The 24519-nt window shown below is 37.8% G+C and overlaps 2 protein-coding genes across 4 annotated transcripts; one reads left to right on the top strand and one right to left on the bottom strand.

Annotated features, from left to right (window-relative positions):
* The first annotated feature begins 222 nt into the window (after nucleotides 1-222).
* On the top strand, nucleotides 223-11661 carry alkal1 (ALK and LTK ligand 1). Of its 2 annotated transcripts, none has more exons than XM_067596900.1 (6): nucleotides 223-1052; nucleotides 1378-1660; nucleotides 4717-4770; nucleotides 5454-5537; nucleotides 7474-7547; nucleotides 11137-11661. In XM_067596900.1, the coding sequence occupies exons 2-5, from the start codon at nucleotides 1390-1392 to the stop codon at nucleotides 7536-7538; spliced, it is 474 nt and encodes a 157-aa protein (XP_067453001.1). In that variant the 5' UTR covers nucleotides 223-1052; nucleotides 1378-1389; the 3' UTR covers nucleotides 7539-7547; nucleotides 11137-11661. The 2 variants fall into 2 exon arrangements, with proteins under 2 accessions (XP_067453001.1, XP_067453002.1); XM_067596901.1 differs by having other exon boundaries at nucleotides 225-1052; nucleotides 5457-5537.
* Nucleotides 11662-15530: 3869 nt separating this feature from the next.
* mindy4 (MINDY lysine 48 deubiquitinase 4) lies at nucleotides 15531-23970 on the bottom strand. 2 transcript variants are annotated; one of them, XM_067596897.1, is made up of 18 exons: nucleotides 23611-23970; nucleotides 23056-23175; nucleotides 22751-22974; nucleotides 22387-22660; nucleotides 22016-22287; nucleotides 21827-21885; nucleotides 21608-21717; nucleotides 21393-21509; nucleotides 21177-21268; nucleotides 20868-20969; nucleotides 20490-20553; nucleotides 19781-19846; nucleotides 19632-19699; nucleotides 19455-19518; nucleotides 18838-18999; nucleotides 17202-17382; nucleotides 16781-16859; nucleotides 15531-16570 (listed from the first exon to the last, which is right to left on the bottom strand). In XM_067596897.1, exons 1-18 carry the CDS (start codon nucleotides 23668-23670, stop codon nucleotides 16522-16524), a joined length of 2163 nt encoding a protein of 720 aa, XP_067452998.1. In that variant the 5' UTR covers nucleotides 23671-23970; the 3' UTR covers nucleotides 15531-16521. The 2 variants fall into 2 exon arrangements, with proteins under 2 accessions (XP_067452998.1, XP_067452999.1); XM_067596898.1 differs by lacking the exons at nucleotides 15531-16570; nucleotides 16781-16859 and having other exon boundaries at nucleotides 17238-17378.
* Nucleotides 23971-24519: the final 549 nt, after the last annotated feature.

The raw sequence follows: 24519 nt of genomic DNA, 5'->3' as shown, positions 1-24519 counted from the left end.
AGATGACGTCATTCATTTGGACTCACTTTAGACACTTTTAACTATGAAGATGGTCGGTAAAGATGCTTTTTTTTCTTTTAATATATATACATACAAAGTGCAAAATGCAGTTTATAGCTCCCAGTGCCCGTCTACATCTCGACAGATATAAAGGGGGCGTGGCCAATTAAATTCCCACTAAGGGAAAGATGAAAATATGAACCAATCTTGAATCAGACTTATTGCGTAACTAATTATGACACTCATTTACATTACACTGCAACTACTGTTTGTGTGACTTCATATGGGGGCTCATATTTAAAACAGTGCGCCAGCAGTCCACTAACTTTTTCCACTCTTTTTCAAATACATTTTCAAAGATACCCTCGAATTTCCTAAGTTTTAAAAGCTGGATCAGAATTATAGACTTTTATTCAATAAGGCTGGAACACAGCCGGATGGCTGCTCCTGGAGGCGCATTCTCTGCAGCGCTTAGGCGGTCACAAGACTTGGACATCGGTGAACAAAAACATCGACACGCTGACAGGTCAGCTAGAAGCTTACAGGCCCACAGATTCGTCTCTTCTCTGCATCCAACATCCAACAAGTTGCTCCATTTGGGAAAACTGCTGTTTGCGCGCTGCCGCGCCACGGTCTTGGTCGTTCATTTCTTCAATGGAAATTTCAGTGGGTCTCTTTTTTAGATGTTAAACAGTTACTCTGTCTTGAAAAGGGAGATTTTTCTTTGGTGTTGACTTGTCCTGTAAAACTACAACTAATGATGTTTTGGTGCGTAAAGGAGGGGCGCGTGCCAAAGTGAGCGAATGCCACTGGAAGAAATTGCACCAAAGATGTCAACATTGCTTTACCACCCACTCGAAATCGATTGTATTACCTTCAAGAAGGTGGCTCCTCGTATAAATAGGGACGCATTATTTCAAGAAAGACGGTGGTGAGCACAATCTGCTGGCTGTTCTCTCTCTCCTATCGGAACGCAGACAACGCCTGGAAGAATTTGCTGAAGACAACTGTGTCCACTCTACGGGACATAAGCATCTTTAACTCCTTAACTAGTAAGTGTAAAGTTTGATTAACTACATTTGTTTTCCTTTGTGATTCACTAGGAAACATGCGCGTTTGCTTAAAGTGGACCGCACCACAACATTTCTGGTAATTTATTCCTCTGTTAGAGTCTATGTATGTTACCCCTGACATGGATTTTGTTGAGTAATTTTAAGGGATGTGAATAATTTCTAATGGCAAGCAATGCTGATATATCTGTCGAGTTTAGGTATAATGCAAAGTGCACAGCTGTCTTTCTTTCTTAGAAATAATTGATTGACTTAATATAAAACATGTAACCTCTGTGTAACACAATTTATTTGCTTATGTTTTCAGACAAGTGAAGTCATGCAGGTGGAGAGGAAATGGCACATACTGTTGACTATCTTCTTTCTGCTCATCACCTCGGGCCAGTGCATGGACAGCAAGGAGGTCAAGCAGAAAGAGAGAAGGACCCTGTTGGATCTAATCTTACAGGTTATCAAAGACAGCCAGCAACAGGACAAACCCGTTTCCAGGCGCTGTAGCAGTGGACTCTTCACTTCAGCACAAGACATGAAGTTCTCCTCCCGTGAAAAGCCTTTCTATGTTCCTAGGCTGGATAACAGTAGACTCATAGGTAAGCTGATAAGATTTATTTTTAGGTCCTGATGATGAAAGCATAATCCCCATTTTACCATGGGAGACAGCTGTCATAGGTCTGGTCTGTGCTGTACAACTTATTTAGGAGCTTTATTCAGTTGGACTGAATGGAAGTTAATTTATGCATCTTGTTAATTCAAAAAATATGGAGAGTAAAATGCTCATCCATAATGATATTTGGCAAGTATACGCTTAAAACACTCAGCGTCCAGATTTCTATGTCCAACTCCATTTAAAGTGGTTACATAATGGATGTAATGCAGATATGCTCATGTAGGACAAAGAGGTTGTGTTTACCACACTTGGTTTTCTCTCATCGCTAAGATACCAGTTTCTCCCAGTTTGCCCACTTTGCACCACTTGTCACTGACATATCACTTCCTCATTCAAACTGTGATTGACTGACGGACGGAGAGGTGGATAGGTGCTATGAATTCATGTAGGAGGAGCATCGTCGGGCCAAACTTGTGAATGATTCATTCAGGATGAGTCATTGTGGAATCTTAAACATGAATGATGACCACCTCACTCACACAAAAACACACTATGACGTCCCAGAAAGCATCTCTGTAAGAAAAATCCGACGCAGCAGAGAAACTGCTTGTCTTTTGTCATATTCATGTAACAAACAGCGCTGCATCACAGTCACTGTTACTCAAACATTCCTTTTGACTTTATTATGAAATGATGAGACTATATTAGGAGACTCCATACAGATAATGCACTTACTTTATCTGTACAGCCCTAGGCATATTGCCAATTTTAGATTCTAAATCTTTTATAAAGAAATCAACATTCAATGAAGTAAATTGTTGTTTTGAGATATCTGAGGTCTCTGACAAGTGAGAATGTGCTTGGTTCTGCTTTGCCTTTATTGACTTAAATAAAGTAATATGTGCAAACTGGAATTTAGCCATTTAAGAAAATCTTTGACACATATCTCTTCAATTATCTGAAGATCCAAGCCATAATGTTTGCCTAAGTCAGAGTAAAATGAAGAAAACGTATCAAGAAAATCCTTTTTATCTATGGTAACTGTTTTTATTGCTGCAATAGACAAAGTTAACATTGACCATAGTCTAGGATTATGCCTTTATTGGTATGTACAATGGGAGTTTATTAAGTGCCGAGTGAACATAATGTGTTGTTTATTTTCAGATTCTCTCTCCCATCACTATCAATTAGATCATGTTTCAAAGATGTTGCACAGACATCACACAGCTCAGAGTCTCAGCCCCAGCTTATGCAATTGGAAAAGTACCTTTCTCAGACCACTGACTGGATGGAATTTATCTTTTGAGGTTATTAAAAGCAGCATATTAGCAACTGGTGCGTGTGACACTACCAAAGATCCATGGTCACGCAAGGATAGACGTTTTTAACACAACGAGGAGGAAGGAGAAACATCTGTAAACCCCAGTGATGTATTCACCCTATAGTTGTCCCTGTGTGTTTCCTCAAAAGCCACGGCTGTGTCATCAAAATGACAGCTATGGTAAGACAGACGTAATGTAAAGGAACACATTTATTGTATAACTGGCTTTATCTGTTATGGTTTCTCTTTTTTTATGTATGGCCCAAGAAATAAGCTTTACACTGGCAGCTATTTTATCCTTGTTGACATGCATTTATTAATACCCAGGGAATTCACAGGCCTCAAACCACAGTGGCTTTGTGTAATCCTTGATGTCATTTTCAATCTTCACATCTGCGTTTTGTCTTGATGGCACAGTTGGCTCTTATGTTCCATAACTCTCTTTATTATCCTAAAATATAGAGGTGTGCTTATTCTTGTAATTAGTGTCAATCAAGCTGTTTTAATTCAATTTTAATTTTGTATGTTTGGACTTTAAAAGGCTTCCTGCACTAGCATACAAATTTACTAAATGGTTTTTCATTCTGCTACTACAATTACGTGCTTTTACAGCATTACATGTTCCTGGGTCTGGGGGCTAACATAATGTTACCCCAGTGATTACTGGCATGGACTTATTCTGATGAGCATTAAACTACCATACAATAATCTCTTTATCTTGTTAGCTTGGCCAGTGTGTTAAAAGACACCTGTCTGTTTGAACACTGAGTAGAAAGGGGGGTTCTTGTCTCCACAATATTCTGACACCAGATCTCCTTAAAGAATAATGTGAAGGTGTGGAAACATCATAGAAATACTAGATTTGCTGCACAGTTGTTAATGAGATTCAATGGATAATGTTAATTTAGAATAGTGTTAGCAGAAATTATGTTTGTATAAAATGAATGCAACAAATGCAGTAGAATTATCTTGATCCCTATAATCATGTATGATCTGAACTATGTGGATGGCTCTATGTCAGTCTGTTGGTCGATCCAACACTTTGGCCCAGTCTGAAATATTTCAACAAGTCTCAGATGAATTGCCATTAAATTTTGCACATATATTCATGAATCCTAATTACTTTGGTGATCCTCTGACCTTTCATCTAGTGCCACCATGAGGTTGACATTTGTGGTTTAGAGAAAATGTGAAACTATTGAATGAGTTGCCATGAAATTTGTAACAGACATTTGTGTTCCCTCATCTCAGAATGAATTATAATCACTTTGGTGCTCCTCTAGCACCATTTTTAATTTGTGCAATACTTTGGTTTATGACCAAATACCAGCAAAACTAATCATATTCCCATCAGCCTCAGCTGTGCCTTTTTAGCTGATTTTAGCCTGTTAACATGCTAAACTAAGATGGTGAAAATGGTAAACATCATACCTGCTTTGCATCAGCATGTTAGCTTTGCCATTGTGGGCATGTTACCATGCTGACATTAGCATTTAGCTCAAAGCACTTCTTTGCCTAAGTACAGCCTCACAGAGCTGCTAGCATGGCTGTAGAGTGTTGTTAAAGTGGAGAAGTTTGGTTATTTCTGCAACACAAAGTTTGATGCATGATAGATGCAGGGGAGGGTGACTGACGGCCATTTTCATCATCATTACTGTATAACTGTTACTGTTGGCAAGTTTCATGCTTGACAAGCTAACAGTGATTTTCTTTTGCAGAAATTGTCCCTCGAGATGTAAACATGAAAGGCAAATTCATTCAGCATTTCACAGGTAAGAAAATTGCCATCAAAGACAACATCCTGAGTGCAAAGTTGCAGCCTTGATTACAGCTCACTGCTGTCTTTCCAGACATTGCAAAACTATTTGATCTGGCAAACAGATCTTTTCTAGCATAGTTGGCACTTTTCCCACTTTTGACTGTAAATTTATTGTCTTACCCCGTTGAGAAAATCGTTTTCATCCCTGTAACATACAGTATGGTTAACTCATAGAAAGCTTCATGAACGCTGGCGTTGTTGTGGGTCAGGAGAGGGTTGTCTGGCTTAGCTGTAGAGCGATAGTGCAGAGAAACAGCACATGGTCTGAAGCCGACAGAATTAAGTTGAAGGCAGTGCGAGGTTAAGCTGATTATTTGTCTCAGAACCTATGAGTAGACTTCATTATTGGTGTGAAAATCTGGAAGCTTAAATGTTAGTGCAGAAACTCTTAGTGAGGTGATTATAATTGAAGACTCCATTCCACTGTTCACTAAGTCCAGTTGAACCCTGACTCCTAACCATGACTGTGGTAGTGCACTGTTCACTTTCACTTTGTGATGTGCCTCCTTTCTGACGATTACTTACAAAAACTCACTGTGGGCTTAGGCATTACTATACTACCTTATTGGATAAAGAGGAAATAATGAAGCTCATGAAATACTTGTCATTTTGCCTGATGAGACCTTTTCTATTAAGCAGGACCAGTCAAGTTCTCGTCGGAATGCAGAACACATTTTCATAGACTTTATCACAACACAAGGGACTGCTCAAGACCAGCATGTATGTATGCATTTCTCCTGTCATTTTTCTCTTTTTATAATGTGCTCAATGTCTGATTCATTAGCCTCTTACTATGACTGATGTGCTCTTACACGGGGAAAAAAAGTGCAAAAAAAAATCCAAGAATTTAGATTATTTCAATTGAAAGATTTCTCTGTGCTGTTTTTATTTTTCGTTTGTTTTATTTTTTGTGCTCTCCTTGAAGTGGGCATCGAATAGTTAAAAAAAGGTTGACGTCGCATTCTTCACTACCAATCAGGATTTAGCAATACTTAAATCAAAATCTGATGGCAGTTGGCGAGTTGTTTGTCATTGCTGTCTACAAAATCTGATCAAACCACAGCCACACTGTCCTTATGAAACAGATTAGAGCTTTGAGTGTTAATATCTTAATAAATGATAACTACTATGTTTTTGCCCTCATCTTTAACTTTGAATGTAGAATATTTAGTCATTAGTATTCAAGGTTATAGAGAAATACTTCAAACCTAGTTTTTAGGGGCTTCAAACTACCCTTATATCAAGGAAAATGCCTTTGATTTGCCGTTTAATGTTCTATACTATAAAATTTGTACATGGGCTGGTTTTAATGCTGTTCAGGATTTGACAGGCTGAAAACCTCTTCTAAATGGATCATCTCTGATTGTTCATTATATAGAACAATGGTTCCCAACCTTTTTGGCATATAACTCTTTAAAGTGAAGCAATGTGCACTTGACTCCTTGGCCTTGTAACATGTTACATATGTCTATGGTTTGCAAGCAGTTCAACCGAAGAGGAATATTTCCTTCTCAGAACAGTTTTTAGAATCACAAAGGTGTAAACCTATCTAGTATTTCAATAAAAAAAAAGATTAAAGAAAAGTCTGAAAAGATAAACATAATTTGTGCAGCAGAATCCTTTTTAAAAAGGTTTGTTAATTAAATCATGACCCCCCAGATTTATCCTGCGACTCCTTGAAGGGCCCAGGTTGGGAACCACTGATAAAGAGGCAACTAGAGCCGTAACTTCACTTTGCAAATGGAGGGATCAATCCTTTCTTCTTGGATGTTTGCATTTGAGACTCAAGAAGATGACGTCAAGCAGGCATCAGAGAATAATTTCACTCATTACAGATGGATATCTGTTCAGCTACTTTTCCCATAATTGTACACAGAGTAAATCAGACAATGAAGCTCCTCTTTTTTTTGCGTTGCTTTTTGCATCTGATATGCAGTCTAGTAAGCATCAAGACAGACTTAAAGCACTGAATAGATGACATGTTGTGATATACAGTTGTTAGTTTAGGCCAGACATGGAGACATATAGATGGCAACTGAGTCACAAACAGGAATCATTTGTCTGTCTGTTGGACTGAGATGACGCAGAGTATTGTTGAATGCAACATCTATGGTTCATTTCTCATGCTAATTTTACTGGTGGTGATATTGGAAAACATGATTGATTGAGTACTATAAATGCTATTTTGTTAAAGGAACATTACAACTTTAAATGGCCTGTCAGGAATTAACATATTGCAACACCTCTGACGTCAATACTGCCTCTTATGTCTTTTTTATTGGTATGAAAATAATTTTATTTGTTTTGTTTTTACTATGATTGATTGCATTATGTAAGGAGTAATATTTACTACATTCTGTGGTTAAAAGAGTGTCAGTACATGACTATTTTGAAAACACTGTTACATTTGCATGATTTTTAATGCATCAGAGTTCAAAACACCTGACCTGTATTAGAGTTTATAGCAGAATTTGAAACTTTTTTTTTTTATTTCATTGTTATGTTTCATTTGTTTTTAATTTCATTTGCTTCCAATTTTTAAGAATCCAGCTGTTTAGTGAGAGTCATTATGTTTTAGGGTTTTAATTGCAAAAACTGGAGGGTGGTATGATATCATCATATTAATGGCTATTTTTCTGTTGTCTTCTTTTTCCAGATTACAAAAGATGTGCAAGATTGCTAACAAGATTAGCAATGAGTCCACTCTGCATGCAATCGTAGATATTGCGTGTGAGTAGAAGGGATTTTGTCTTCGTGGGTGGGGTTCAGTCTGCTTTCCAAACATGATTACACTGATTCCATGTCACCATATGTCCAAGTAAAATGGTTAATTAAGATAGACATAGTAATTTTAAATGCATACATTTCTTTTTTACATTTTGTGTCTTAAGCGTGGTGCGGAGGAATTTTTTTGTTGCTCTTGGTTAGGTTTATTCTAATTTGTGTCTGATGTGCAACTGAAGAAAACTGATGTTCACATAATGAGAAACGTATCTGTAGTGCATCTGTCCAACATTTGTATGCTTCAAGAACATAGTATTTCTTGGTCTTAGACACACTGAAACACTTTCCTGTCAGAGGGAGGTTCTTATGTATTTAACTTTAATATTTTAAGGTCAGTCCTGGGTGGCTGAAGTTGCACACAATTACATTTCACCACAGGTGAGCAACAATGATAAAGAGAGAAACAGATTTCACACACTCATTTTCTGACATCATGATAACAACAATTATATTACAACATTTAACTTATTAAGTAAAGGAGACTGTGATGTGTGTTTTCAGCATTCTGCTTCAAGAACCATAAAGGGTAGGTTTAACAATTTTTCTAGTCTGTCTTAAAACAATATTCAAGTGCCCAAATGGGGCCAGTAAAAGATCCCTTCCTTATGCGCTTTCAATGTAAGTGATGGAAGACTAAATCCGCAGCCCTCCTTCTGTGCAACAATATATCTAAAAGTTTATCTTAAGCAAACATAAGGCTTCAGCTGTCCAAATTAGTCAATTCAAGTACACATTTTTTGACATCCAGTTTTTTTAGTGCCAAATTTCATCTATTTGTTGCTATCCTTCCACCACACAAAGAGAGAATTTTATGCAAAAAAGACTGTAAATGTGACAGATATCCACTAACTCAGACTACTGAAGCCTCATATAAGCTTCAGATCATTTTTTACACTTTTAAATACATTCTTCCGCAAAACAAGGACTGTGAATTTTGTCTTCCATCACTTATGATACAAGTATCTTTGCGGTATCTTCTAATGGTAAGTATGAACAGAATGAATCATTACAGCAAGCTTTCTGTGTTCATATGGGAACCTGACATGAAAAATTGTAAACCTATCCTTTAAAGGAGAACATCACAGATTCTTTAAGCACTGGGAAGAACTTTAAATTGATAGGACTTACATATCCCTCCTGATGAATATGTTTCTTTTTTTTTTACAAAAACTCTTATTTACTACTTGAGTAACCAGACAGATAACAGATAACAGAAGTACACTGAGTTTCAAATGAGGCTTGAAGTAATTACCAAACAGACGAACAGAGAAAGAAAAAAAACAGAGCACCAGTGTGAGAAAGTTAACAAAACAAAGAAAAGGAAAAAAAGAAAGAAAAGAAAAATATAACAAACAAGCAAAACAAACAGATTTGGTAACTTATGAGAAGTAAGAAATTATACTTTTACATGGTGAATGTAAAAGTAGACATCTAAGTGTGTGTACACATACACTTACACATATGTGGAGTACGCAACAATAAAACACAAAGTGAATCATTTCAATAAATCAGGAAGGAATGTTGAGAATGGAGACTTTTTCAGTCTGGGATGGTAGTAAATGATAGTTTATCAGCATATCCAAAAAATGGTCCCCATGCCTTCTTTAAACTAGCGGACGATCCTCTCAGTGTACACCTAATTTTTTCCATATTAACAAAGTAGAGGATATTTCTAATCCATAGTGATGGGTAGGTGGAGCGGGGGATTTCCACTTGACAAGAATCAGGCATCTGGTCAAAAGAGTTACAAAAGCTATAAAGTTCTTCATATGATTGTATATTGCAGGCGTGTATAAGGCAGAGACTGCAGGTGGTTTGACAGAGACAGAAGTGAGATTGTATTGAATATTTCCAACCAAAAGTTATGCAGAGAGGGGCATGTCCAAAACATATGGATATGGGTAGCTGGAGATTGATGACCAGCTACCCCTGATCTATCACAGACAGGATCAACATAAACATCATACATTCTTGACTTTCTAACCTTAGTTAAGCAATAGCAGCGAAGAACTTTACATTGAAGCAACCCGTGCCTAGCGGAGATGGCGGTGGAGTGAACCCACCGCAAACGTTCAACCCATACATCATCTGCAATTTAAATCATCCTCCCATAGCATTCTAATAGTGTGCAGTGAGAAAGGATTTATAGATAGATGAGACTATACAAAACAGAGATTATGCCCATCATAGTGGGTTGTGGGTTCAAAAAGGGATCGACACTAGTACCTGCTGGTAAATTAGGGAAAACTAGAAAAGCATTTCTAACAAAACTATGAATATGTTTCTTTTTATATTGTACACTAAGTAAGCTCAGTTTTCAGTCATTCACTGAAAATATGCCATATTAGAAATAGTTTGCATGGTGTCATAGTATCACTTTAAACACCATTTCAACTGTTATTGTATCTGCAAATTAAATTAGCTGCTGGCCTACTGTTATGCTATTGGTTGACTTGTAGTTGTTATTCATGAATGGGTGCACGTGCAATGTTAAGCCAGATGTGATGATCAGTTTTAATACAGCTCATATTCCTGGGACAGTCATAGATCAAAAGATACATTTGTTCTTTAATGATTTCATTATGTAAGTTTGTAAAAAACTACATTCCCTTGCAAAACTGCTCCAGGTTTAGAAAAAAAACCCACTCCCATTGCCATGTCATCCAACCGATTATTTTGTTCTTTCCCCATGAACAACAATCCTACAGAATTTTATAAACGTTATACATATCTTTAGGTGGATCTGAAATGAGAACACTTCATAATAAGTAATGCACAGTTTGAGGGCAAAATGAGAGAACTAGAACGCGATGGACAGGGTTGTTTTCTTATGAATCAGTTGTAATTGTCAGACACACTTTTAGATGCTTCTTACGCTAACCTTAAACACACCAAATCCAAACATAGCTACTTCCAAGACAAAGGAAAAAGTCAGACTATCGTCATTTGAGTAATTTTGGACATAGTCATAGTCAGCCCTTTGTTAAGGTGATCTTTGATGACAGCAGGTCTGATGCGTTCACTGCAGTCTAGTCCTAAAGCCTGTGCTCTCAGTGGATGCAATTACTGTAGGTCTAGCTGGTGAGTGATTGCTCCAAAGGAGTTCATCCACACAAGTGGCTATTTCAGTTCATTTTAGTTTTTCGTGGTATAGGAATTCTTGTGATTAGAAAATTGAAGAGGCTGACACATTCTCGGGTATTCAGTTTCTCAAGTGAATCAGATAATAAGATCCTGTCTGCACTGTTCTGAGAAATCTGACAAACGTATATCACAATTGGGGGGCTTTTGAAGGCGTATTAAGTGATTCATTATTTAATCATCCTAATAATTTCTGAATGAGCTTAGACATAACATCGAGGAATGCCAGTAATGGCAGGCCAGTAATGACCCTCTTTAGCTGACAACACGACTTCCTCAGAAAGGCTGAGATGTCAAGATGTGTCTTTGCAAATACTGGACAGAAGAAATGCAGCTTTTAGAGTGAACTGAACATGTTTAACTCTAATCAAGTTTTTTTTAAATTTCATTTCAGGTCCCAAAATAATGGAAGAGGGATCAATGTGTTGCCAAGGAAGTGCCTTCAAATCCACAGCAGTCATATGAACATTGTTGTGTTTATAGTGTTTCTATTTTTGTTGTTCTTGTTGTCATTACTGAAAATGCTGATGGACATTGTTGGTTGTTTTGAATGGATTTGCTTTTTATTTCAATGTACCTGTATATGTTTTTAAGGAGACATTAATTTAATATTAAATACACCTATTTATTGAAAGGGTATGTATATAATGTGTCACAATCATTCAAAATCTGATTATTTTGTTTATAAAAGTTCTATCTAATGGAGAGGAAGCTTTTTTTTCTTTCCCCTCCTTATATATGAATTCCTCTTCCACTAATATGCTGATATTATATTCTGAAACCGGCCCACCTTGGCCCAAGATTTGTCACCGTCCGTCATTGTCTTCATTTCATTTTATTTGGCACTTGAGTGATTGCTGACAATGAGAACATATGGAATGACAACAGTTGTGATAATGCACTGCAGTATTGAACAATAAAGAATATTGAAGCAGAGCACATTTTGCTATTATTGGAGATGAGTGGAATGAGGGCGAATGTAAAGACAGCTGGATCAGCCCTGTAGAGGCAGGTGATGTCATGGGTGTGACTGCAAATGAAGCTCATGGGAGTGGACTACTTATTATTGAAAAAATGTTAAGTGTGTGAGGTCTTTTGATGGCAACCCAACACTCATTTCAGTCTTTACAGTCTTTGGAGAAAAATGCACAGTTCTGTCTCAATTAAATTTGCAAAATAACAGTGAACAAAACTGGATTTGATTATGAACCTGCTGTAGTGGGAAAACTTTTTTCTTCCCTTTCTGGCTTGAACATTTCTATTTCAGTTTCAGCACCTTAATGCAGCAGACTGTTCGGTCCTTGCCAGCTCTGAGCAGGTGTTACCAGCAATGAATTCCCCTCTCGAACTAGAGTTCATTGCAAAATTTCTGGCAGATTTTTGTGTTTGTCTCTGGCAATCACACACTCAATCATAGCTGTCAGATATCTTGGACTCTTGGACTCGACATGATGTTGAGCAATTCAAGCTCAAAAGAACCAAATATACTTTGGATAAGACCAGCAAAAGCTTAGCAGACTCCCTAAGTAATCACATGTGCAAGGCCTTTTTAATGTTTGTAGTTTTCTATGGAGGTTATCTAAATTGTGCAGTTATATTTTAATATAAGCGTATAATCTTAGTGTTATGTCCTTCTTGAAAGCGTTTATTTGCCTTTTGAAAGGCTTGGAAAATTGCTTTGGCAGGAGTTTCTTGTACAGCTGACTAATGCATTTGAAGAAGCGTAACTATTTCTTGTTCCTGATCATCATCATAATCCACTGATGAAGTGTGCCTGCACCTTACAGACCTCAACCCTCAAACCACTTGTTACACGGTTGAGTAAACTGGCAGAAATCTGATACACGGTGAACATATTGTCCAACTTGACTTGTCTTCCTGCTAGACAAAAAAAAAGTGTTTATTTTCTCTCAAAAGATCCTGCTTGTTTGCGTTTAAGGCTTCATAAATGGAAAATAGCAAACACTACGTACGAGAATTTAAAACAAGCAAAGCTGTCAGTTCCTCACAGTGACTTTTTAATGGTAGATGAAGGTCATTGATCATTGTGTATTTCTGCAGGAAGTTTAAATTACCTACCCCTACAGTAACAGAACGCTACAAAGTCCTGACAAAACAAACATCTTCTTCTTGTAATGTTGTATCATCTTGTACTGAGATATGTGCCCGGGGAATAGTTACGGTGATTGTCTGCTGTTATTATTTGGGTAGTGAAATAAATATTGAGCCACGCACACATAGGGATGCTGATAGAGTAGGATCTGAGGAAAACATACGCTAAGCCAAAGATTACAACAGCTCAGTTCTCACGCCAGCGTGTCTCTACAGACTCAGCAGGAACGGTTTGTTACATTGGGTCATGCATTATTCAACAAAGTTTGGCTTGCTGCGTGATCATTAAAAAGTCATCCACAGAAACTGTCTGTTCAAAACGTTGTGAACTGAAGTTGCATTCAAAAAATGTGTTTTCTTTAGGTGTGCAGATCCCGTCAGTGTGATTGTGATTTCAATCCATGAAGTGTTTCCAGCATGATATGAGATAGCCTTGTTCTGAAAGGGCCATAAAATGTGTGATTTCCTCTCTTCCACAAATCACAGCTTCCTCAGGATCAGAAGAGTCCAGCTTTGAAATGTATGCTCCATCAAAGTCCTGAATACTGTCAAACCTGCTAAACCAAATAATAATTTTAAACACCAAAGATAAACTGAGGTGCCTCTTCTCTGGCATATTGAATCATGATTACCTGCAATTAACGGAAAGTGGGTGATGTTTTCTGTTCGAGCTATAAAAGGATTAGACAGCTAAAAATACAGCTTGCACCTCATGGGGATGCACTAGGGATCCCTTTCCCTCCGGGTGGGCAGGGCAGCGACACTGGATCGTAATCTGAGGAGGATATCACTTATCTGGAGACAAACAGCGCAGATTAGGAGAGGAGACAGAAGATGCACTGGGGACAGCATGTGGGAGGGCTCTAACACAATTACACACAAGCACCAAATCCCTCCTCTGGTACCTCTGAGAAATGCTGGCGCAATAAATAGTAAATAGAGACCAAAGCCGCACCATTTCCTGCCTGTCAGACTGCACCCTGCTGCACTAAAACTCAGAAGAGACATCTTAATGTTTTAACCAGGAGCCACTTTTTGTATTCTTTGAAACAGATTGAAGAGACAGATAATTACAGATTAGCTTTATTACCCTTTATTCTGTATGAGGGGGCTGTAATTTGGATTTAGCGTGACACCAGGCTCGCAGCAGACTTTGGACCATTTAAGTAAGTCCCAGTTCTGAGTTCATACCAAGTGAATGGATTGTCCTGATGCTCGTCTTTAATCAGCTTTGAAATTATACACACATTTGTAATTTGGTCACCCCTTTAGCACTTACTAAAATAGTTCTCACGACAACTTTTCAAGGAAGATTATGACTAGAATATAACCTAAAACCTAAACATGGTTCTTTATGACGTACATATCAAACTCCACCCCCATGCGCAGAAGAATTTTGTGGCAAAAGTAAACACTTTAATCCAATTTCTTAGGCCCCAAGGCCTCATTCAAGCAAACCACCTTATTTATAGTGACTGCAGTAGCCTTGATGGCTGTAAAATTGTTGTAAAGGGCTCATTGATTCACTTCATGATTAATTCATGGCTCTTCGTATGTCTTTTGTAGAAAGCATAAATCCCTACATGAGTCACCAATAATATACATTCAAACAATACAGCCGCCATTAGGAATTTGACAGTTGAAAGATGAATGAATAGTCATCATCACAGACAGTAAGCTCTTCTCCAGCATTTCCTTCGTTCCAAAATGGAAATATCATGGATCTGAGTGACTTTGACAGATTTAATCGAGAAAGCAGCTTCTATTCTTCCATTGCCAAGATGGTTTGGATTATTTGACCCATCCGCTGCACCTCCCGCGATATAATACTAACTGTTGTCCATGTTGCACAAGACAGTTTGATGGAAAGTGAATTGCTGCATCTCTATTTGTGCGCCAGCTGCAGTGTCTTTGATCCCATGTGCTGGAGGTGTTGGCACAGGTCTCCCTGCCACCCCCTCTGCACGCCCCACACTGTGTTTGCTCTGACGCCTGCCACAGCTAATACTAAACACACTGATTAACTGCAAGGCATCTTTCAGCTGAGTCTGTTTATTCACCCTGATATGTGACATAGTTAAGAGTTAATTCATCATTAGCTTCAAGTTTGTTTTATTTGGAAAAATCTGTAAAAAATTACATGTTGTTTTATCAAATGCACAGTGCAGTAAATTAAGTATTTTTTATGAAAATACTTAACTTTTTTTACTATCCATACCATCAGGTACAGTGATGTTTTTTTAGTAATGTATAAATGTATCTGTTGTATTCATCATTCAGTAATGTATGTTTTAAATAAGTTAACAAACAGCAACTGGTAACTGGTGCTTCATTTACATTCAGCTGACAGTTTAACAGCTTTAAAACAAAGGTTTGCTAAAGATAAAATATAGATAAAGTTAATTTAGCTGCAATGTAACACCATCCTCAGTGACTGTAATCAGTTGTAAGAAAACATTGTTTTCTAAAGAAAATTGCATTCATTTATTTAGGATTTAGTTAGCTTTTAATTTTTATAAAGATTTTTGTCTCTGCAAACTAAAAAAGATGGTTGCAGAAGCACTTCTATTTTCAAGTGAAACATCCTGGCAGAGTATGCTCTGTTGTTTACAACAGAAGTGTTTCTGGAGCCACAGCAATGAAGAGATGCAAAACAATCATCATTGTGTGAGACAGTTGAGGTATTGAATTATTTTATTATCTGTTCCAGATGAGAGGTCTGTCAATAGTGAAAATTCATCAAGACAATTATAAGCAATCGAGTGTACTACTGAGTGTCACACATACAGTATCTGGGCCTTTTATCATCACGTCTCTCTTTGACGCACACAAACACACACCAGCCGAAATGTATTCAATCCAATCTCCCAACAATGTATCTGAATTATAATTGGAGCAATGAAAACAAAAACAGTACAACTTAACAGATCAACTCATTTGAAGAGTGCACATGTAATAAAAGGCTGTTTGATTTTTGGCTATTTCAAAATTAAACTGTTAAACAAGATTATAAGTAACATGTAAAAATCTGTTAAGACATGGTGTGAAAATATTTATGGACGCACATTTATCTTTCTTTAGCCGTTTTCAATGGTTTCCATGATTCAAATATCACATCTTAATTTTAATCTCATTTCTAATAAGCAGGGAAATCATATTAATTTACTGTAAAATGTAGACAACAATCTGTGATATATATCTATATGTATAAAGTACAGGTAAAGTAGAAAAAGGCCACTGTGGTCAATACAACGATTTACATTTCACCAGCAACAAATTTAAGAGTTTCCATTCAAACCTGTTCATGTTCACACACACTTCAAGAAAAACTTACCTTTTGCTTATTGCTAAACCGTATCATTTTGTATGTGACAGCATTAGGCTTTATGGCAGACACAATATGTCACATTCCAGTTTCCAGCTGCATGTTTTAATCAAAGTAATGATCAGGTCATGTAAATTAAAGGCAGAACAAAATTAACTTTGTCCAACACTGTCTCACTAATACTGCTGAACTATACGGATAAATTAGAATTTAATATAATGTGAAGAAAACAAAAAACATGAGTAACATGTACATATGTAAAAAAAAATATCTGCATTGGTGATGCAAAATGTCTATTGTCAGTTAATGGTCCTAACAAATATCATGAAACCATCCCGTTATTCAGAGAATAGGCTCTGTGTCATTCCAATTCACAAATGCATCTTTCCACCTGAAAGAAAAACAAACAAACAAACAGTTTAAGGCATTTAGTGCTCACCTAGTTAAATACTATATGATCCTTTGCAACTTTAATCTATCTTCATAGTATGAAAACAGCTATCAATGCATTTTTTGGCTCTTTTCAGAATTGGCAGACATTACTGTGCATGTCTGTGTGTGTAAATCGGTGGGTGCCTTGGAAATGCCAAGAGATACTTACCTTGTTCGGATGCAGTGATCCACAGGAGGAATGAGATCAGTGTCGACATCTTGACAACTCACCACGGATTTGCCAACAGCTTAAAATACAAACACTTCATTTCATTTTAGGCATTTAACAGACATTCATATTCAGAGGAAAGTACAATTTGTGCAAAAGCAAAGTTACTAAACATTCATAAAACAAGGAGCCAGGAGCCATAATTCAGACTGACACGAAAACAAGAAATGAATAAAAACATCATGTTATATCAGCAGCTAATATAGATATTTCATGTCTTATCAGAGTGGAATCTGGAAATTTTCTGGGCAGTCATTCACAGCAGGAGGGGATTATAAGGAACATAATGATCAAAGAAAGGACTTGCGCAATGTGACTGCAGCTCAAAACAAAGATGACCAGATCAAGTGATGTTACATACAGACAGTGAGGCGGATCTCCTCCTGTTGGTTGGCCAGTCCGTCGTAATAGTAGAGGTCAAACTCCAGACCCTTGTCCTGATTGGTCAACAGCTCCCTCTGCAGGCCAAACAGCACGCTGAAGTGGCTTTCACTGCACACCACCCAAATGGGGTAAAGGGGAGTCTTCAGGTAAGCCCCTACCTTATATAGAAGAAAATAGAACACGACAGAGCAAAGTAGTCTGTTACCCTGTAAGCTACAATCATACAAACACTTTGTTATATCAGTCTAATAGCTTCATTAAGTCACAGAGTACACGTTTGCTGGAGTAAGTCTGTATTTCAGTGTGATAAAGGATACTAGGAGACATAATCCGCGATTAATCACTATTTCCTGGAGGCAAGAGTCTTAGATATTCTTTAACACGCCATGTTCCTCATTAAAACATATTCACATGTCAAAAAAAATTTATGTAAATATGAGGTCATCCATATATATCATCTGGCCAAAAACAAACTATAATGACCTTGGTTATCACACTTTCATTAATAATAATAATAATAATAATAATAATAATAATAATAATAATAATAATAATAATAATAATAATAATAATAATAATAATAATAATACACAAAAGAAAAATGCTACATAAGTTGCTGCATTATTAACGTGTAACACCTATAATCACTAATAATTTCTTTAGACCAGATATTGTATGAAATAATGTTATAAAACAGTTGACAAAAAATTCAAACTACAATTTCTGATGTCAAACTCAATAAATAATTGTCGTATTTCCGTCTTTAAAAGCACAGACTTTACTAAATTATCTTCAATTGATGATCAGTTCTGGTATTTTTTGGGGAGAATTATCTGTAAATAAACACAGGCTAAATTATTGTTTTACCCAAAAATGCAATGATGGCAGGACTTTTTGTGGGTTCTGGATAAGTGTCTGCAGTCTTTCTCTCAGGCTGCATACAGCCCCAACAACTTCTACCAAGAAGGTAGAGCAGGCTGTATGTTGCCTGAGAAGTGAAATCAAGGGCAAAAAGAATCAGTAAATCACTCATTGCTGTTTGAAAAGCTCAACTGCTGTGACCCAACAATAATACTGAGCAATATTAACATTGTAATCATCTCAGAGCTCCTCCAAACTGGATTTTGTCAGCTGGACAGTAAGAGGACAATGTTTAGAGACTGAAACTGAATCAAGTGGGGGGAACAAAAATAAGATTATAAAAAGGTAAAGGGAACACTACCCCCCGCCCCCCGTCACTAGTGGAAATTACACCTTTGATGGTGTGACCCTCTAATTACATTTCACTTCACCTGGTCAATTTAATGTGTTACTATGCTACTGCTTGAGATAACCAAGGAGCCGCATGTTTCTCGTGTGGTTGTGTGAACCACTTCAAAGTTAACATTTTCAGGCAGTGTATGTGTTGTTAACTATCATATAAATTCCATAATAGTCTTAAGAGCATTATTTGCTTTGATTATGAGCACATCTGCTGCTGATGGCACAGCATCTCTGCCCATATTTACAGTAAAGAACGCCCTCTTAGGTCTTTATGTTTTCACTTGAATCTGACTAGTATCTGGTTTGTCAGTGGCAGGGTGACCACAGAGTCAGCCAGCGATGCCGCTCACCTTACAGATGTTATAATGTTCAAACAAGGACAGCAGGCCAACGTCACAGTGACCTTTGATTCCCTTGAGCAGGGTTGTGTTGCCATTGCCTGAATCCAACTCCATGTCATCGTCAAAGACATTAGAAACTGCTCGGCCACAGAGCAACAGGTTGACCAGCTCCTGGTCAACACAATCACAGAAAGTCAGTGTTAGTACCAGAATATATTTAGTCCTTACAGTAGTAACAATAAATAGTATTGCAATGCTTACTGTCCATTTTGTGTTTGTTGTACCATACACATATTCTTAAGTCCCACATGCAATTGTGTTACTTGTTTACAGTGTATTTTTAAGTGTTTGGTTGTTTTTTTCTGTGACAATTATTTGCAGTTCTTGACTAGAGAGTTGTTTGTTCACTCATGAAGCTGACATGTGTGAGGTAGCTGTTAAACACTATTACTAAAAACAGAGAAATACGAGCAGACTGATGGCTTTTACATAACCACAGACTATTTTAACGTGCTGAATGTTAATCTCGTCCAGAGAAATTCCTGTACCTTTATTATTCGTATCAAATTTGTCACTGTGAATCGCAAGTCAATACTCAGCCTTCATAAAACCATTTGATGTCAAACCTGAGTGCAGTAGCCATGGGCTCCGATGAGCGTGGTGGTGGGCACGTCCATGTCCTCTTTTACTCTAAGGAAGGAAGAATGAAAAGAAATCACAATAAAGGTAATGTTTCTTCTTCTCGTTAATAGTGATTTTTCTCCATCTTGTTCAGTCATAGTCCTAAAAAAGGCTCTACATACTTTTCAACAGATCGAGAGAGAACAGCAGATATGGTCAGCAATAGGCATCCTAACACCCCAGTCTCAAACTGTGGAAACAATACAGATCATTTAGAGTGGATTTGACAGGCAAAATGACAAGTGAGGAAGTTGACACTTAAATCTCTCACCTGCTCAATATGCTGCTCCAGAAGCAACTGTAGGTCCTTCCTGTTATCCACAGTGAAACATGTTATCTAAAACAAAAGGAGTTCATTAAAATTCCTTAGCAGTGCAAATAACTTATTGTAAATTAGGAATCAATCTAAGTATCAATACTGATAAGTTAAATATTTAAAGTAAAAGGTTAATTTTGTAAATATTTGAAACAGCCACACTTTATTATACAATTATTTAATTAATTCCAAATAAGAACAATGGATATATACAGATGATATTTACCAATGTGCAATGTGATTCTGCACATCCAAATATGGCTACAAATATTCTACAATACCATTTTTTCCACAAATTTAACCCAATAAAAATGTCTCATTAAAGAAAAGCTGCAACAATTAGTCAATTAATCAATTGGTCGACTGACAGAAAATGAATCAATTTTTCACCATTTTCTGACATTTTATAGATCAAACAACTCATTGATTAATTAAGAAAATAATTGACAGTTTCATTGATAATGAAAATAATCATTAGTTGCAACTAAGCATTGTTGAGGAATGTTTGTTGGACGTAGTTAGAATATGCTGATGATAATTTAGATATGCACCTAATTACCAATATGCTGCTGCATCCAATATATTTACAAATTCTACTCAGTTGACTTTTCTTTGACTTCACTATGTAGATTCAGCAGGTATGTACACAGTAGCATGTCTATACCTTTTCAAAGACTCCTTCCGATTTGTAGTTTCCAGTTGGGGTGAAATGATTTCGTCCTGAACTTCTGTTTTAAAAATAGATGTGACAAAAAAAACAACCCACAATTGTTAAAATCAATGATCCTTGGTGACAGCAGATTTACCAGACATTAGACATAGACTGGGATGGTGGTGGGACATCTGAATTGAACTTTTGACTTCTGGAGTTGATGTGAGCCCAGTTTACCAAATCAGTTATGATGGAGGTTGCTCATATGACATTGACATGCTCCACCACCCCGACATCTGAGCCACATATTCACATGCATACGACCTAGTTAAACACCAGTAATGAGGTTCTGCGTTGAAGAGGATTAAGTGGATAAAAGTACAATCTTACACTGCAATTGTGGCTTGTTTTTCCTCCCCAGCCCTCCACAGGATTTCAGCTACAGCTGAAACAAGACACTTTCTCCTGGTGGTGTTGGAAGGTCTTAACCTCCTGAGAACAAAGTGGTGTTTGAGTGAAAAACAGGTCGCCTGGGGTAATAATACAGTAAATACCAAAACGCAGATGTCAATACTTAACAGTGGCTACAAAGCATTCCTTGATGTGACTTAATGGCTGTAAAAAGCATGCAAGTGATTGCAAGAGGGCACACAGAGATTAATATTATGGAGGAAAGCTCTGAACTGAAAGGTAACGTACAGAAGGCCTGTATTACTACTTTCAATGTTTTCAAACAGCAGTTTCTTTAGAACAAAAGCTTGAACGGATGCCAAAACTCCACAAGGACCACCCTAGAAAATAAATACACAAAGAAGAATATATAAGAACATAAAGCATTATACCACAGTTCAATAAATTGTGACAATCAGTGTTCCACATTACTGAATTTTAGCACAGTGGCCCAGTTAAGACAACCTTTTTCTGCACAATTCCATATCTCAACTCATGCGTTTCTGAGAATGTGAAACCCTGATTCCTCCACTCAACACTGAAACAATTTAGGCAAGAACCGAGGAGAACCGCTTTCAATTCCTGGAGAAAAACAAAAACAGAAAGCAAACAGAAAATCAAAGGCAACCACAGAAACAGTGCCCAACATTTAGAAAGAAACTGTGGGGTATATCACCAACCATGGCAGTGTGTTGGTCCATCAGACGGCCTGCATAACTCTGCTCTGTGACAGTTCTCTGAAAGGACACTTTGGAGAATTCTCGCAAATCGTCATCGTCGTCAATGTCATCTAGGAATCGGTTAACACACCATCAGCTTTGACAAATCAAGCCAGTGTCAAAAAAGGCAAGGTCCCTTTTGCTATTCCTGCAGCACTACACACACACACACACACTTACCTAACACCATCTCAGACACATCCAAATCAGCTACACTTGGCCAGGTCAAAGTCTTTACTCTTAGAAAAAGGACACAGCATGAATAAAATTATCAACAAAACTCTGAAATCAGTGAGAAAATTGTTTCAACAGTATTAAAACATGACATTGCGACAGACACATTACTATTGGCAGCTTAAAGCTATTTACTTTCTTGTCTTCAGCATGTCTTGTCCCACTTTTTCAAAGCTGTTTTCACTCTGCACTCCCTCTGGTGCACTCCATGTCTCCCGTCTCCCTCCTACGTGGTCTGTTGAGCTCATTTCAGTTAGGCAGCTTTCTGAGCTTTTTGTACAGTTTACAGCTTTTTGCTGTAGGCCAGTCACTAAAAGTCCATCCTTCAACTGCCTGTATTCTTCTTCTTTTCTGAGCAGCGGCTGAGGTACTTCTACCCTTCGACTCTGCCTTTTTTTGTTTGTCTCCTAAAAGGAAAAACATCAGTAAAGGAAGAAGAGAATAATATGAGGTGGGCTTATTAAGTGCATCAGAATTAAATACAACTATATTTAATTGATTGCTACCTGGGATGTGCTGGCTATTGGTCCAGCCATCATGCCACGTGTAATTCGATTGCTTCTGCTCCTTTGGATGCTCTCAGTGATGGAAGTTTTTTTTTCTGGTTCTCTCCTGATTAAGCTGTCATTGTCCTGGAGGGAAGCCCTCAGAGATTGGCCTTTTTGGTCCCGTGAGTCACAAATCCAGATATCTTTTTGAGTATGGGCGGAGAGTCCATCCGACTCAGGAAATACTAATGTACCTGTAGGTACATTAGGGCGAGGTCCCTTGATGTGTGACCTATGAGAGAGATAATCCCATATAAACTCAAACCTGTTTTCTAACACTCAAACAGCATAAATTAAAGTCAAAAAGTTGCTTTTGAAATACCTTAATTTGATGGGATTGCTAGTAACAAAGAATTCTGTGCTATGTTCTGTCTTTGTGTCATCCATCTCTGATGGCGTTATTGCAGGTGAATTAGCAGTCGAGTTGACAATTAAGGCAGACTGCAGGGGATCACCTTTGTTGCAGGTCATCTTGTCATCTTTAAGGCCTTCAACGTGATGCTTTACAATAATCTCCAGTAATGTTTTCAGGGGCGAATTCTGAACCTGCAATGACAGAGAAGTCAGCTAAACTTTAGATGTTGTTATCTGCTTGCACAGCAGCCAACTTTCAGCTGCAAGACTTACCTTATTCTTTCTATAGAGACCCTCCATGTGTAGAATCTGCCTCAAGTGTGATCTGTTGTTAATACTGGAAACTGTGCGGGGATGCTCCTCATCCATACAGGCAATCGTCCTCTTGAGTCCCTGCACATCAATATCAACAGGACCAGTGTTGCACCTTATTCTGTGACATGCAAGAGTCTGTGGTAAGAAAGTTAACCCATAATGCAACGGCAAAAGCTTTTACCATGGTCACACACTTTGATTGATAGTATGAATGATGGTAACGGCTGTAACAATATGTGTCCCTCACCCTACCTAAGTTAAAGCCTATTATAATTAGATAGTGTAACACACTTTGGCATTTGTGTCTGCAAAAACTGGTTTTATAGTTGATTCTGTTGTGGCACAGAATCTGACGAGTCACAGATTTTGGTGAAACACCAGAATAAACTCTTTAGCATAGCTGGACGGAGGCTAACGTAGCTTCGTAGCTTTGTTAGCGGTTTGCAGTCCACAGCCATAGGACCAATGTGTCCTGCACTGAGCCCGTTCACTACCTGGCGTTTGGTAACTTACCTTTCTACTCAGATATTCCCGTACAAGGGACGCAGAAACCTCTTCAACTGAAACGGCCATGATGTTGGCTGCCTCTATGGCTTTCCTCTGACATAGATAACCAACACGAAGCTCTTTTTTGCGAATTGTCTAGCTAACACAAAACTGAGGGATGTGCTGCGCCACAGATTGCACAGATTTACATTGAGCTGACAGTCCGTGGGACCTGTCAGAGGCCGTCCATATGTGCTACAGATTAGTGAAACGGCGTTTCTCTCAGAGTTGTTGTTCGGCAACGCGTGTTTCCATGGTGACAGCAGTCGCTCCGCTGTTACAAATATGGCGGCCTGTTCTTTCCAATAAACGCTCACTCGCGTTATTTCTTCCCACCCGCATTCTGCGAAGGCCCGCCCCTACTCTGCTTCTGATTGGCTTTAACCTTGATATTCTTACCTAACCCAACCAATCTAAGCAACGGAAGCAACGAGTACTAGCCAATCAGAGGCAGAGTAAGGCGGGTCTTCCCGGAACGTGGGTGGTATAAAATGAGGGCTGCCAAACGCATGCGCAATAGCGCTTGTTCCGGGCGATTAACAAAATAGAAAAAACATGTCTGCAAAAGGAAATTATGTTTTTGTTTTTTTTGTTTTCTTTTAGATAGAGCTATAATATTTGCTTTTTACTTGTGTGTGAATTTCACCTCAAGAATAATATACAATGTTTTTCCACAAAAATATTTGTCTTGTTAAAATCCTTCAAATGGAATCTCTTCTTTGTCATTCAAAATTCCGGAATATATAAATATGCAAATATTTTTTCATTCCATAAGTTTAACTTCTGAACACAAATTGTCTTCTACTTCAATGTAAAGTCTATTTTCAGTGTTTGTGCACTTGACGCTTCAAGATTCCACATCACACTTGTGTAAAT

Source organism: Thunnus thynnus, chromosome 8 (genome assembly GCF_963924715.1).
Source record: "Thunnus thynnus chromosome 8, fThuThy2.1, whole genome shotgun sequence".
Classification (NCBI taxonomy): domain Eukaryota; kingdom Metazoa; phylum Chordata; class Actinopteri; order Scombriformes; family Scombridae; genus Thunnus; species Thunnus thynnus.
This window is presented reverse-complemented; position numbering and strand designations above follow the sequence as displayed.

Bases quoted from the DNA above. Each gene is read 5' to 3' on its own strand.
- alkal1 (XM_067596900.1), top strand. From the start codon at position 1,390: ATGCAGGTGGAGAGGAAATGGCACATACTGTTGACTATCTTCTTTCTG. The intron at 1,661-4,716 runs GTAAGCTGATAA...TTTCTTTTGCAG, and splicing joins GGATAACAGTAGACTCATAG to AAATTGTCCCTCGAGATGTA. The intron at 4,771-5,453 runs GTAAGAAAATTG...TTTTCTATTAAG, and splicing joins ATTCATTCAGCATTTCACAG to CAGGACCAGTCAAGTTCTCG.
- mindy4 (XM_067596897.1), bottom strand. From the start codon at position 23,670: ATGGCCGTTTCAGTTGAAGAGGTTTCTGCGTCCCTTGTACGGGAATAT. The intron at 21,510-21,607 runs GTTGGTGATATA...GTTTTTCTCCAG, and splicing joins TGGACCAACACACTGCCATG to GAATTGAAAGCGGTTCTCCT. The intron at 16,860-17,201 runs GTATGTAACATC...TTGTATTTTAAG, and splicing joins GGAGATCCGCCTCACTGTCT to CTGTTGGCAAATCCGTGGTG.